This window comes from Lepidochelys kempii, chromosome 3, assembly GCF_965140285.1.
Source record: "Lepidochelys kempii isolate rLepKem1 chromosome 3, rLepKem1.hap1, whole genome shotgun sequence".
In the NCBI taxonomy this organism is placed as follows: domain Eukaryota; kingdom Metazoa; phylum Chordata; order Testudines; family Cheloniidae; genus Lepidochelys; species Lepidochelys kempii.
In genome coordinates, this window is record NC_136382.1 from 59,441,437 (window position 1) to 59,455,323 (window position 13,887).

At 41.0% G+C, this 13,887-nt stretch overlaps 1 protein-coding gene across 2 annotated transcripts in view; it reads left to right on the forward strand.

Annotated features, from left to right (window-relative positions):
• CD109 (CD109 molecule) overlaps positions 1-13,887 on the forward strand; it is a 132,956-nt gene that overhangs the window by 72,096 nt on the left and 46,973 nt on the right. For both annotated transcript variants that reach the window (XM_073336464.1, XM_073336465.1), the window contains exons 11-19: positions 150-389; positions 1,991-2,092; positions 2,194-2,256; positions 3,500-3,676; positions 6,874-7,026; positions 7,764-7,838; positions 8,409-8,469; positions 10,056-10,188; positions 12,908-13,025. In XM_073336464.1, the coding sequence (XP_073192565.1) occupies positions 150-389; positions 1,991-2,092; positions 2,194-2,256; positions 3,500-3,676; positions 6,874-7,026; positions 7,764-7,838; positions 8,409-8,469; positions 10,056-10,188; positions 12,908-13,025 (1,122 nt within the window). The remainder of the gene's footprint in view (positions 1-149; positions 390-1,990; positions 2,093-2,193; positions 2,257-3,499; positions 3,677-6,873; positions 7,027-7,763; positions 7,839-8,408; positions 8,470-10,055; positions 10,189-12,907; positions 13,026-13,887) is intronic.

A 13,887-nucleotide genomic window follows, 5' to 3' on the forward strand; every position in this document is an offset into this window, starting at 1 on the left:
TGTCCTGATAGACATATTACAAACCTGAAGATAACTGCTGTTTAAAAAATATAATCATGTCATAAAAACGAATGTATGGTTACATCTTATGAATCCTGGATTTATGTTGTGGCCTGTCTTATGAACACTTCCTTGTTTTTTGTTATTAGCTAAAAGTAACACGTTCCGACAAAAATCAGCTGACTGCCGAAGAGAGACAAAATTATGTCACAATCACTGCAGAACAGTCAGACACTGTTCCTCACCACGGTGTGTTCTCTATGTACAAAAATGGAGCAGTGCAGCAGAGAAATGAGACAGTGCATATCCTAAATTACACTGTCCCAGAAAATGGAATCATTCACCTTGAGGTCCCGGTTCTGACTAATACGATGAATCTGCTTATTAAGGTAGTGTTTACATCATGAAAACTCAAAGCATTAATCCAGCACAATTCAAAGAATGAGACTATAGTGGCTTTTCAACAGTACATTGCCTCTGACTTATGCAACAGCTGGTGTGGGGAGCAATTATTTATTGTTTGTATTACAGTAGCACCTAGGCTATCGTCCTAGACACCACATACACAGCGAGAGAGAGTGCCTGACACTAAGTATACAAGACAGACAATGATGGGGAAGGAAATAGAGGCACAGAAAGGTGAAATGGCTCACCCAGTGTCTCAACTAGGTCAGTGGCAGAACCAGAAATAGAAGCCAGGTCTTCTGTTGTGTAGGTTAGTGCCTTATCCACTTGACTGTGCTGTCAGAATTCTGGTCTTCATGTGGGAGCTTGAAGATATTGGTGATTAGCCCTAGAGGAAGAAGAGGGAAGGTATAAATCTACTTGTACATCAGGTGATTCCGTGTCTGTTTGTTTGCATAGCTCACTTGATGAAGGGCACAGTGAATGCTATCCCCTCTGAGGAGGGTAAGGGAGAACAGGGTGTTAAAATAAGAAGTGGGATTAATATTCAGGTCAAGGCCGTGTGTAGTGACAAGCTTCTGAGATCTTTGGAAAATTGTGATTGTACCTGGTTTGAGTTTGAGCTATCTCACCAGCTGTTGCTTTTCTAGATGAAATTCATGGGGCCAGGTTCTGCTATAAATCATACCACTGTAAATCTAGAATAACTTTATTGGCTTCAGTAGCGTTACTCTGGATTTTATACCAGTAGAACTGAATGGAAACAGGCCACAATGAGAATAACTGTAGTTGATATAAACTAATGGGAGATATGACCAACCAAGGAATTACTAATGTTATTACTGATAGTGCTTTAAGAAAACCTGAAAACTGATCAGCACTCAATTGCTTATTGAGTCATTGCTTTAAGTGACATGCCATACATGAGTATTATGAGAATGGCAACCACATGGCCCTGAATGTCCTTTTTCAAGGGCCTTTCTAGGGTCCCTGCAGTTTTGGTGAAAAAAAAAAAAGGTGTTATGTAACCCCCTTGCAAAACCTGACTGCCTGGTCAGAGACTGTGGGCAGCTGGACTGGTGAGAATGACAGCATGTATGGAGATCAGGGATCAGCACATCTCAGGCCAGTCTCATGTTGCCACTTTCCCCTTCCCACCACCTCTGGTATGTTGTCCCCCAAAACCAGGAATCTCCCAGTTTCTTAGGTTATTCCTGGCTTGCAGTAAGGTTGTCGAAAAATCTTTCCCCCCTGTTTTGTAAACTTGCTTCAGAGCTGCGCCCAGCTCTGCTGAGCTGCTACAGAAAGGAAAGAGGCACCTTCACGCCCTCTCTTTAATCTGCCAAGCCAGTCCCAGGTGTACCTTCCTGCCCATGCTCTTCGCCATGAACTCACCCATCCCCATGCCTCATGTCTTGGTTTTTCACTTTGATAATCTGGCCACCCTAACTGTGTTGAAACCATTATGTATATAATATATATAACATTTTCAGTCTGTATCATACCGTATATAATGATAGTATACACATGAGCAGTAAATAAATTTTATAATTCTAGTAACAGCCTTTTTTGTATTGTCTTACAGGCTAGTTTTCTTAATAGTGAAACTAACATAGCAATTCATGGTATATTCAACTCCCCCAGCATGACTTACCTCCAGATAAAAAAACCAAGACAAGATGTAAAGGTAACACATGTTCATATGAAGCTATACTTGCCAATAAAATATTACTGTCAGGTATTCATCATGGACACCTATTTATTCCTATCATCATGTTATTTCTCTAGGTTGGGATTCCTTTTCAGCTGAGTGTTGCAAGCAACAAGCTAATAAAGGAGATCAGTTATCTGGTAACTTACCAATTTTACATGTGTATGACTTGAGGTGATTGTTACCAACCTGAGATAAATTCAAATGAGTAAAAAAATGTGGTTAAGTATTTGAGAGATTTGATTATTATTGATTTGCTCAGTAAAAACAATGGATCCAGTCCTTACTTTGTATTTGCTCAGTCCTTACTCAGAGGGAGCCCCACTGTCTGCCTCCTTGGAGCTGTATGGGAGAGGCTGCTCTGCCATTCTTTTAAAGGGAGGAGTGGGTTCCCCTCTGTTTCAGGCCAGCTCTGTTAGCTGATGAGCCTTAGTAGCAGTGCCAGATCTCATCAATTAGATTGTGTCCATCTACTGGGCAGGGGTGCATTTCCGACCCTTCCACCCCAAGAATCCACATGGGGTCACAGCATATTCTAACCCCTGATAATCAAGATGCTTGGTGTTAGATGCATAGATTTCTATTAACAGCAAGCTGACCAAGCGTGACCTTAGAATCTCACATTTGACCTGAAATAGAAAAAATAGATTTGTGCCCTTTTTTATAACGTAAAAGAATGCTATTTTTTTTAAAAAAATGAACAGTTTGGAAGTCTGGTGGTTCTCCTTGTTTTTTATGTCTTAGGAATAAGAGGAGTGTTAAGTATGGTCTTTTGTTGGTTTTGTTGGGGTTGGAGGTCTGAAATGTATATTCGGTGAGCTTTCCCAGCACTGAAATGAAGAATGGTGTTGAAACATTAACAAACAGCGCTTTTCCTCCAAATGTTTATAGGGAAACTGTTTGTGGTGTTAAAAGAGATGGTCAAAAAATAGGGGGGAAATGTCACAATTTTTTAAAAATTTCTCCCACTTTTTTCAAAACATTTGAAAATTTTCTACTAGCGCTAGATGTCACAAAGAAACAGCCCCCCTCCATGTTTCAATCTGTCTAGTTAAAATTACCTTCCTTCTCAATTAGATTTCAGTTGCTTGATATCTGCAATGTCATAATCCTATTATTTCCCCAGTTGTCTGGAGAGTCTTCCAGAAAAAAAGGCTAGTCAAGACGTGAGTTTCTAATTTAAAACAATCCATTTGCCCTCTCCTCCATATTCCCGCGCAAAAGCCAATCAACCTTCTCGGGCCTTCTCCAAAAAAGGGCACAGATAGCTCATATTTTGTATGGAAGGTTGTCTTTAAAATTTATTGCAAAACTAGGGGCAATTTGTGATTGTAATACAGATAGTATCTTATTATAACTTGGACATTTTATTTTCCCTTTCAGGTGGTAGCTAAAGAACAGATTGTGGCTGTAGGCACAGAGGTTTTAACAACGTTCACTTTAAAACCAGAAAATTCCTGGGCTCCTGTGGCGTGTATAAGTATCTTTTATATTGATGAGAATGGGGAAGTTGTAAATGATGCCCTGACTCTGCCAATTCAGCCTGTTCTTGAAAACAAGGTAGTAAATCAAAGACTGAGTTTGAGATGACTTTCTTTATGTGTCTTACATACTAAGTAATAGTTCAGAATGGAAGATTTGCTGATAAAAAAGTCCTCCTCAATGTAGGCCTGATTCAAAGCTCGCTGAATTTAGTGGAAAACTCTCACTGACTTCATTGGCAGTTGGTTCAGGCCATAAGTGAAAGACTGTTGGAGGAGACATTGGGAAGATACTGGTATCATAGTAAACCAGGAGAGAGTTGCTTCAACTATGATTCCCCCAGAACTGGACTAGAGAAAGATTCAGAAGGGCCATACTCAGAACATACAAGTGTTGTCTTCTCAGAGGAGCAATACTCCCAGCTATGTTATGAATCCGGAAGGTAGAAAACAGAATGGAATGAACACGTTTCTGCTGTGTGGAGAGGAACCAAACTGTGGAAAGGCTGCATAGAGGGACTGTTTTCCCCTCCCTCCATGAATCATGAGTACAGTCAGTTCTCTTTGTGGCAATACAGAAGTGGCATTTAGGACAAGGTTGGCCAGTGGAAATTTTTCTCCTGTTCAATGGAGTCAAACGCTTTATGGCTAAAAGGGCTAATGTGATCCTTGGATGCATGAACAGGGGAAATTGAGTAGGAGTAGGGAGGATATTGTACCTCTCTATTTGGCATTGGTGCAACCACTGCTAGAATACTGCATCCAGTTTTGTTGTCCAGAATTCAAGAAGGATGTTGTAGAGGGGTCAGAGAAGAGCTATGGGAATGATTAAAAGATTAGAAAACAATCCTCATAGAAGCTCAATATATTTAGCTTACAAAAAGAAGGTTTAGGGGTGACTTAATTACAATCTGTAAGGGGAACAAATATCTGTTAATGGGCTCTTCCATGTAGAAGATAAAGGTGGGATACAATCCAATGACTGGAAGTTGAAGCCAGACAAATTCATACCTGAAATAAGGTGTATATTTTTAACAGTGAGGGTCATTAACCATTGGAACAATTTATCAAGAGTTATAATAGATTATCCAACACTGGCAATTTTAAAATTAGGATTGGATGTTTTTCTCAAAGATATGCCTTAGGAATTATTTTGTGGACGTTCTGTGCCCTGTGTTGTAGACGATCACAATAGTCCCTTCTGGCCTTGGAACCTATGAATATGCTGAACAGTTTTATTTGGAACCAGGAATCGGGTGGAACTTGATCTGGCTCGTGCTTGTGAATTGGTTAGCTATTCTCCATTCTCTTCACAATGCTATCCCATCCTTGGGAGCTGAGCATTGTTTGTGGCGTTATAAGCAGTTGTGTGGCAAGGTGGTCAGAAAGCTGCAGTTCATACCCTACATGTGACACATTCCTGCTGTGTTGCGTATCTGTTTTCTTAAAAGTTCAATAAATTAAAAATAGCAATAAAGAAAGGTAATGTAGCTGAGAGCTAAAACTCAGAAGCTTAAGATCAGAAGCAGGAGAAGATATTTGTAACAAGAAAGCATATAGAGCCTTATCCAGCTCCATTGAAGTCAATGGGAGTCTTTCCATTGACTTCAGTGGTACTGTATTAGGCTCCTAGTGAAGACTACAGTATAATTTATATTACAGAGATAGGGCCTGTTCTTGCAAACCTTACTAGTCTTGTGAGCATGGGTTTGTGGGAACAGGCCAAAATCGAAGTATCTGATTAAAGTGCAATTTAAAGATCAGAAAACCAGGCAATCTTAAATACAGAGATGATGGAAAATTGGGAAGATGAATTAATGGGAATTAAATATTTGCCTAATGGTTTCAGCCACTGAAAACTTCAGATTTGGAAACCAATGGGATATAATGAAATAATTGATCTTCTTCAAAGCTACAAAAATTCCAAACTAATTCTACTTCTCTTTGTGAGGCGTAGCTATTGAAATTTCCTAAGTGCAGCAGAAACGTGATCAGTTACTTCTGGGAGTAATTTATAGCTTGTTCTTGCATTTCATTTCAATAAATAACTTGACAACAGTGTTTTAAATGTCATTTAATCCAAACCCATCTCTTCATGAATCAGTCTGTTGTCTTATTTACAGCATAATAAGCAGTGATAATCATAGGCGCCAACTTTTCCCCGCGCCGGTAGGTGCTTGACCTCCCCCGCCCCACTCTACCCCTGCCCCGCCCCCATTCCAACCTCTTCCCCAAAGTCCCTGCCCCAACTCCGCCCCCTCCTTGCCCCTACTGGACCCCTTCTCCAAATCCCCGCCCCGGCCCTACCTCTTCCCCGCCTCCTCCCCGAGTGCGCTACATTCCTGCTCCTGCCCCCTCCCTCCCAGCGCTTGCTGCGCAAAACAGCTGTTTTGCGGCGGCAAGCGCTGGGAGCTAGGGGGAAAAGCAGGCATGCTTCAGGGGAGGAGGCGGAGGTTGAGTGGAGGCAGAGGTGAGCTGGGGTGGGGGGGCAGGCTGTGAGCTGCCGGTGGGTGCAGAGCACCCACCAGTTTTTCCCCATGGGTGCTCCAGCTCCGGAGCATCCACGGAGTCGGCGCCTATGGTGATAATCAATTACTTTAGCCATTGATAGTATGTTTGCCACTGGCCCAGACTTTTCACTGTGAATGTAGTTCTGGGAAGACCTGTTTCTCTGCTTAAATGCATTTTTCCAGTCAAGAGTTTAGAGTAAAATTTGGTTCTCCAATGAAGAAAAGGGCAAAATTATTCATCTGAAACAGGAGTACTGAACGGCCATCTGTTCCTCAACCCCCTATGAAAATACTGGGATAGCTGTAGAAGGGCCAGTTGGAACCTGTGGGGCTGGTTTGCAGATTGAAAGTGTAACCCACTGGTCAGAGTGTATTACACAACCCCCTCTGTGCCCAACCCACAGAGGATGTGAGTGTGACTGCTCCAGCTACCGAATCTGGCGCTTTAGTTCAGACTCATCCTTTTAGCTCTAGTGGTCCCTTGAATACTCGTTATTGGCCAAGATAGTGGCCATCACAGAAACAAAGGATGTCCATGGGGGTGCTGGCGCTTACCAACTACAGATTGAAGGAATCTGAGGGTTTAGGGAGCAGCATGTAAACCCTTAGCGCCTTCCAAGAGTTGGTGGGAACCATGCCTTCCCCAGCCAAACCAGATTCTCAGCCACAACTAATTAAAATAAAAAGCTCATGATTGAAAGCTCTTGGCTGACCCTGAAATATTAATGTGTAATTTAAACCATCATCATTTTCTTCTTTTTCTTAGATCAAAGTATCTTGGAATAAAGATAAAGTCAATCCATCTGAGAAAGTCTCCCTTAAAATCAGTGTAACTGAACCCAGTTCTGTAATTGGACTTTCAGTTGTTGACAAAAGTACAAAGCTCCTTGGAGAAAGTAGTGACATTACAGAAGACAGTGTAAGTAAAAGAAAAAAGCTTTGTATACAGTGTATTTCTGAAAAGTGTAAGGTTATGGAAATGTAACAGTTTTTATGTTTTATTTTATATAGATATAAATAGATAAGTATAGAATGCAACTTTGGGACTGATCTTGCAACCTTTATTTGTGTGAACAATTCTTACTCATTCAAGTTGTCTATCAACATTAGTGAGCTGCTTAGGAATATACTGTTTGTAAGATGAGCCCCTTTATTTGGAATTATACTTGTTCTGTCCTGTAAATTTTCATTCCTTAGATATGCTAGCGGACTAATATTCCAACCGGCATTTCATCTTTTTCCAACACTTCTGAACTTTGTCCATCAAACTGCTCACAGTCAAATCATTTTTCTTTTAGAAACAAACAACATAGGAAAGCTCTTCACACATGCCCACCGCTTCCCACAGCTCCCATTGGCCAGGAATGGCGAACCGCAGCCACTGGGAGCTGCAGGGGGCTGTGGCTGCGGATGGTCAACGTCTGCAAAATGTCTTATGGCCTGCAGTCAGCTTACCCTGATGGGCCACAGGTTGCCCACCACTGGTGTAAGCCATTATTGCCTAACGCCATTCATATGGTAACTCCAATTTTCCAGAGGCAAGAGATCTACTATTTGAGGGATAGCTCTGCAAATTAACATCCTGTATAGTACATTTTATTTAAAGAATTGCACCCTGCTTTCACAATTCGCATTCTTTTATTTTTCTTTTCTTAGGTGCTCCATGAACTACATTTGTACAACACAGTACAATATTTTGACGCAATCAGAAGTCCTCTCAGTGTCTTTCAGGTATCATTTTTAAATCTAGAAGTTGGATTTTTTTCTCTTTAATTGTACATACTCTGCAGAAGGAAAATATATTAAATACTCCTTGTAAAGTTTGAAAACTGCAGACAATCCACTGTTTTCATAGTTTCTACTGTGTTTGTCAAGACAGCATCAAGTTGTTTTGGGGGAGAATTTAATTTTGTTTTACAAAAGTCTAAAAATGAAAGTATTCACAGAATTTTAATAGATAATAGTGAAATTCATCACTATGTGCCCATTTCAAAATGCAAGCATGCAGATGAACTAGCAGTCCACTGAAGTCTTTGTACTTAATTCTTTTTTTCTTTAAGCCAAAACATCATGCCACCCTAAGTGACGTCTGATGGTGTGGTAAGGATTCAAAGTCAGAAAATAGCATTTGTTGTGCCATGCATTTGAGTTGCTAAAAATTGACTTTCATTTTATTTTAAATTGAGTTTAATTTAAAAAAGAAAGAAAGACATTTAAAAAGAATGAAAGAAAGGAAAAAATAAGAGAATGAGTACTTTACATGTCCTGTACTGAAATATATTGTATGTCTTTTTTATCCAGAAATGCAACCTTTGGGTATTGACTGATGCAAACCTTCCAGAAGACAAGAATAATGTTCTCTGTAAGTAATAAAAATTGGCATAACCAAACCATTGCTATCTGCTAGGTCCAGGAGGGTTAAAGATAAACAAACAGGGCCAAATTCTGGTTGGTTGCACCAAGAAAAACCCAGAGCCACGCCACAGAAGTCATAGATTTACCTGTATGTAAGATGTTGTAATATGGGAGAATTTGGCCTACAGGTTTTATCTTTTATTTGAATCACTTTCTTTAACAGCATGTATTTTGCATATTTGTCAGGATTACATTGTTGTCTGAGGTGACAAAAGATCCATCGGGGCTTGAAGACAAATTCCTGAAATAGATATTTCAAATACAGACCCTTCCTCTACAGATGGAGAGGGTCCCTTTGCAGCAGATCCAATGTGGTTCAGCTGTGCAGCTTGGGTGACTAGATTTGTGTGCAATGTGAGTTGCACTCTGCATGAGCTCATTGCGTTGAGCCTGCAGGGCTACTACACAGATCCTTTCCCCCTCTGTCTTATAGGTGTGGGTACATAAGACCTTACTTCATATGACTGAATAATCTCTGTGGAACATCTCTGCAGCTACTTTACAATCTAGGGAGAAGAATTTCTCTCATTTATGCTGCACCCAGCCCGGCTAAATCAGATTCTGGTCACAAGATTAAGCCTTAAGAGTCCGATCCTGCAAATTCTTACTCACATGAGCAGTCTTAACCACTGTGACAAGGCCCACTGAATTAATCTCTGACTACCCTCATGAATAGGTGTTTGCAGGACTGCATCCTAAGATTCTTGGAGAGTTTTGGGTATAAATATGGGGTAACACTTTCATAAGAACTTAAATCAATTGATGGGACTTAGGCTCCTAATCAACATAGGTGCTTTTGAACATGGGACTTAGGCTAGTTTGCATTTTTTCCCCATGGACTCTATGGTTTCTGTCCATGCCACTGCTGACACGAAGTGGCTGAAAGGGTCCTGGACCTGAGAGGTGCTTTGTGTTTTGAACTCTCATTGAGTTAAACAGCAATGGCTCAGCACCCCTAGTATAGTTATATTCAGACTATATGGAGTATATGTATACCCCTAAAGAGGCCATCTAGGGTATGTCTACACAGCATTTGGAAGCAAATGGGAGTGAGGCCCCCACCTTGGGTTGATTGACTTGGGCTAGTGGGGCTCACACTAGTGCTCTAAACAGCGCTTTGAGTTGTGGTTTGGGTGGAGCTTGAGGTCTGAAGCCCACCCTCCTCCCTAGCCTTCAGAGCCTGAGCTCCAGCCAGAGTTGCAACTTCAAAGTCCTGTCTATACAGCTACATTTAGAGTGTAGCACAAGACCTGCTAGCCTAAGTCTGATGACCTAGCTGGGAGGCTTGCTCCTTTTTGCTCCAAAACGCTGTATAGACATAGAGACCTGTCAAACTTAAATTTTGTGTGCAATGCTTTTGTGTTTAAGTGAAAATAACAGTGCCATAACACTAAATTCAATTCAGAAATACCATGTGTACTGTTACCAAACTTCTTGTGGGTTTGTAAATAATTATTCATGAAACAGGGTGCTAATTTGATTTTGTTTTGCTACGTAGTTTTCTGATATTTGACAATATTTTTAATTTTGTAGATGATGAGATGATACCCTACAGTGCAGATTTTGATGACTATCTAGGTACTGCAGGCGGATTTCCTGCTTTCAGTAGTCCACATGTAAGGAAAAATTTCCCGGAGACTTGGCTTTGGATTGACACCAATACTAGGTAAACACTTAGAGAAAAACAGAGATTTTTACTCTTACTTGCTCTGGATTTCTGACATACTTTAATTATTTTCCAGGGGCATGTTGTACTATTACATTTTAAATAGTATTCTGCACTGATCCCTATTACCATTTATATTACAGTACCACCTAGAGGTAGTAACTAAGATTGGAGGTCCACTGTGCTCGGCATTGTACAAATACATTTTAAGAGACAATCTCTGCCTGAAGAGCTTACAATCTAAATGAACAACACAGAGAAAGGGTGGGGAAAGGGAAGTAGTATTAGGTCCCTTATACAGATGGGTAAATGAGGCAAAGGGAGATTTGATGATTTACCTCTGGTGACACTGTATTTTAAAAAATCCTATTGAGGTTGCATGAACAAACCATCCTGATGTGTAGAAAGAATAGTAAATATGGCAGGCGACTAGCTTGGCTTAACAGTAAAATCCTTGCTGATCTTAAACACAAAAAAGAAGCTTACAAGAAGTGGAAGATTGGACAAATGACCAGGGAGGAGTATAAAAATAATTGCTCAAGCATGCAGGAGTTAAATCAGGAAGGCCAAATCACACTTGGAGTTGCACTTAATGTACTCAATGCACACATGTACTCAATGCATTTTTTGCCTCTGTCTTTACCAACAAGGTCAGCTCCCAGACTACTGCACTGGGTAGCACGGTGTGGGGAGGAGGTGATCAGCCCTCTGTGGAGAAAGAAGTGGTTCAGGACTATTCAGAAAAGCTGGACGAGAACAAGTCCATGGGGCCAGATGCACTGCACGAGGGTGGTAAAGGAGTTGGCGGATGTGATTGCAGAACCATTGGCCATTATCTCTGAAAACTCATGGCGATCAGGGGAGGTCCCGGATGACTGGAAAAAGGCTAATGTAGTGCCCATCTTTAAAGAAGGGAAGAAGGAGGGTCTGGGGAACTACAGGCCAGTCAACCTCCCCCCAGTCCCTGGAAAAATCATGGAGCAGGTCCTCCAGGAATCAATTTTGAAGCACTTAGAGGAGAGGAAAGTAATCAGGAACATTCAGCATGGATTCACCAAGGGCAAATCATGCCTGACTAACCTAATTGCCTTCCATGATGAGATAACTGGCTTTGTGGATGAGGGGAAAGCAGTGGACATGTTGTTTCTTGACTTTAGCAAAGCTTTTGACATGGTCTCCCACAGTATTCTTGCCAGCAAGTTAAAGTAGTATGGATTGGATGAATGGACTATAAGGTGGATAGAAAGTTGGCTAGATTGTCGGGCTCAATGGGTAGTGATCAATGGCTCCATGTCTAGTTGGCAGCCGGTATCAAGTGGAGTGCCCCAAGTGTCGGTCCTCAGGCCGGTTTTGTTCAATATCTTCATAAATGATCTGGAGGATGGTATGGATTGCACCCTCAGCAAGTTTGCAGATGACACTAAACTGGGAGGAGAGGTAGATACGCTGGAGGGTAGGGATAGGATACAGAGGGACCTAGACAAATTAGAGGATTGGGCCAAAAGTAATCTGATGAGGTTCAACAAGGAAAAGTGCAGAGTCCTGCATTTAGGACAGAAGAATCCCATGCACTGCTACATACTAGGGACAGAGTGGCTAGGCAGCAGTTCTGCAGAAAAGGACCTAGCGATTACAGTGGACGAGAAGCCGGATATGAGTCAACAGTATGCCCTTGTTTCCAAGAAGGCTAACAGCATTTTGGGCTGTTTAAGTAGGAGCATTGCCAGCAAATCGAGTAACATGATCATTCCCCTCTATTCGGCATTGTTGAGGCCTCATCTGGAGTACTGTGTCTAGTTTTGGGCCCCACACTACAAGAAGGATGTGGAAAAATTGGAAAGCGTCCAGCGAAGGGCAACAGAAATGATTAGGGGACTTGAATACATGACTTATGAGGAGAGGCTGAGGGAACTGGCTTGTTTAGTCTGCAGAAGAGAAGTGTGAGGGGGGATTTGATAGCTGCTTTCAACTACCTGAAAGGGGGTTCCAAAGAGGATGGATCTAGACTGTTCTCAGTGGTAGCAGATGACAGAACAAGGAGTAATGGTCCCAAGTTGCAGTGGGGGAGGTTTAGGTTGGATATTAGGAAAAACTGAAGCACTGAAATGGGTTACCAAGGGAGCTAGTGGAATCTCCTTCCTTAGAGGTTTTTAAGGTCAGGCTTGACAAAGCCCTGGCTGGGATGATTTAGTTGGGGATTGGTCCTGCTTTGAGCCAGGGGTTGGACTGCATGACCTCTGGAGGTCCCTTCCAACCGTGATATTCTACATTTCTATGATTCTATGACACTAAAATCTGTGGTAGATGCAGAAATTAAATCCTACTTTACTGAGCCCTAGTCCAGTGTCTTAACCATGAGACGATCCAAAATTGCTAAATTGGTGACACAATCTGACCCGTACTGTGCGTCAATACATGACACTCATTTAACTAAGCATTAATATCAGGAGCTTTAGGAAAACAGCTGACATCTGGAGGGTATTTCTATAGAATATGGAGGGATTTATTATCTTAAAGTGAGTAATTTTTAATTCACCATTTAATTATTACTTTGGGGCCTAACAAAAACATTTTACAGAAAGTTTGGAGAAGAAGAAAAGGTAAACAACAATCTTTCCAGTTAAGAATTCAGACTACATTTATGATCTGTCTTAAACATTTTATTTACTGAGCATTAAATTAATGCTTTTGAAATTCGGATGTGTTTTTCTCTTGTTAGATCCAGCAGAGATACAACAATGGAAGTTATAGTACCTGATACCATCACTTCTTGGGTAGCCAGTGCTTTTGTAATATCTGAAAACCTTGGACTTGGAATTACGACTGCACCTGTTGTGGTAACATAGTACAATATAGTTCCAGTTTATGTTAGTGGTAACACCCCAGTTTATTATTTTCAGTTTTATATTGTAACAAGAACAGTAGCAACCTGATTATTTTAATAAGGAAAACAAGACTCATTAAATACAATCAAATTTTAAGCAGAGCTGCACACTGAAATCAGTGGAGAGGTCTCTTTTAAAATCTATGGTACCATATTCCTCCTTCTCCTGTACGCATAAATAACTTCAATACTGCAGAATGATATACAGTGATTCTGTGCCTTTGGGCGTCTGTCTTTGTTGGATTATAAGTGCATCTGCTTGCTGCCTCCTTTCGTTTCTTTATTTCACAGCTTTAGTTAAAAAATGTTGCATTTTCAAAAATATACCTAATATAGATAAATCTTAAAAATACAAACCCAAATTACAGCACTTGCAGAAAGCAATACATAAAGAAGAAAAAATAGATTATTAGATGAGCCCATTATTTTGCTTTCTAATATATTCTTCCCGATTGGCATGAAGATAGCGCCATGTAGAGACAAGTTTTTAAATCATCCATTGCTTAAGCATCCAAAACAGTTGAAAGTCATGATTTAACAGGATCCCAAATGATGGGAAAGGTCAAAGATTTCAAACCTGGATGTCTGAAGTTAGACTTTTAAATCATTCTAGGCACCTAAGATATGAAAATGCCAAGAACCCAGCTACTCCCGTGTGAACAGGGCTAGAGGGTATGTCTACACTGCAGTAAAACACCTGTGGCTGGTCCAAGCCAAGACTTCAGCCTGAGCCTGACCATCTACACTGCAATTTAATAGCCCTGCAACATGAGCCCAGGAGCCCGAGTTAGCTGACATTGGGAAGCCACAGGTGT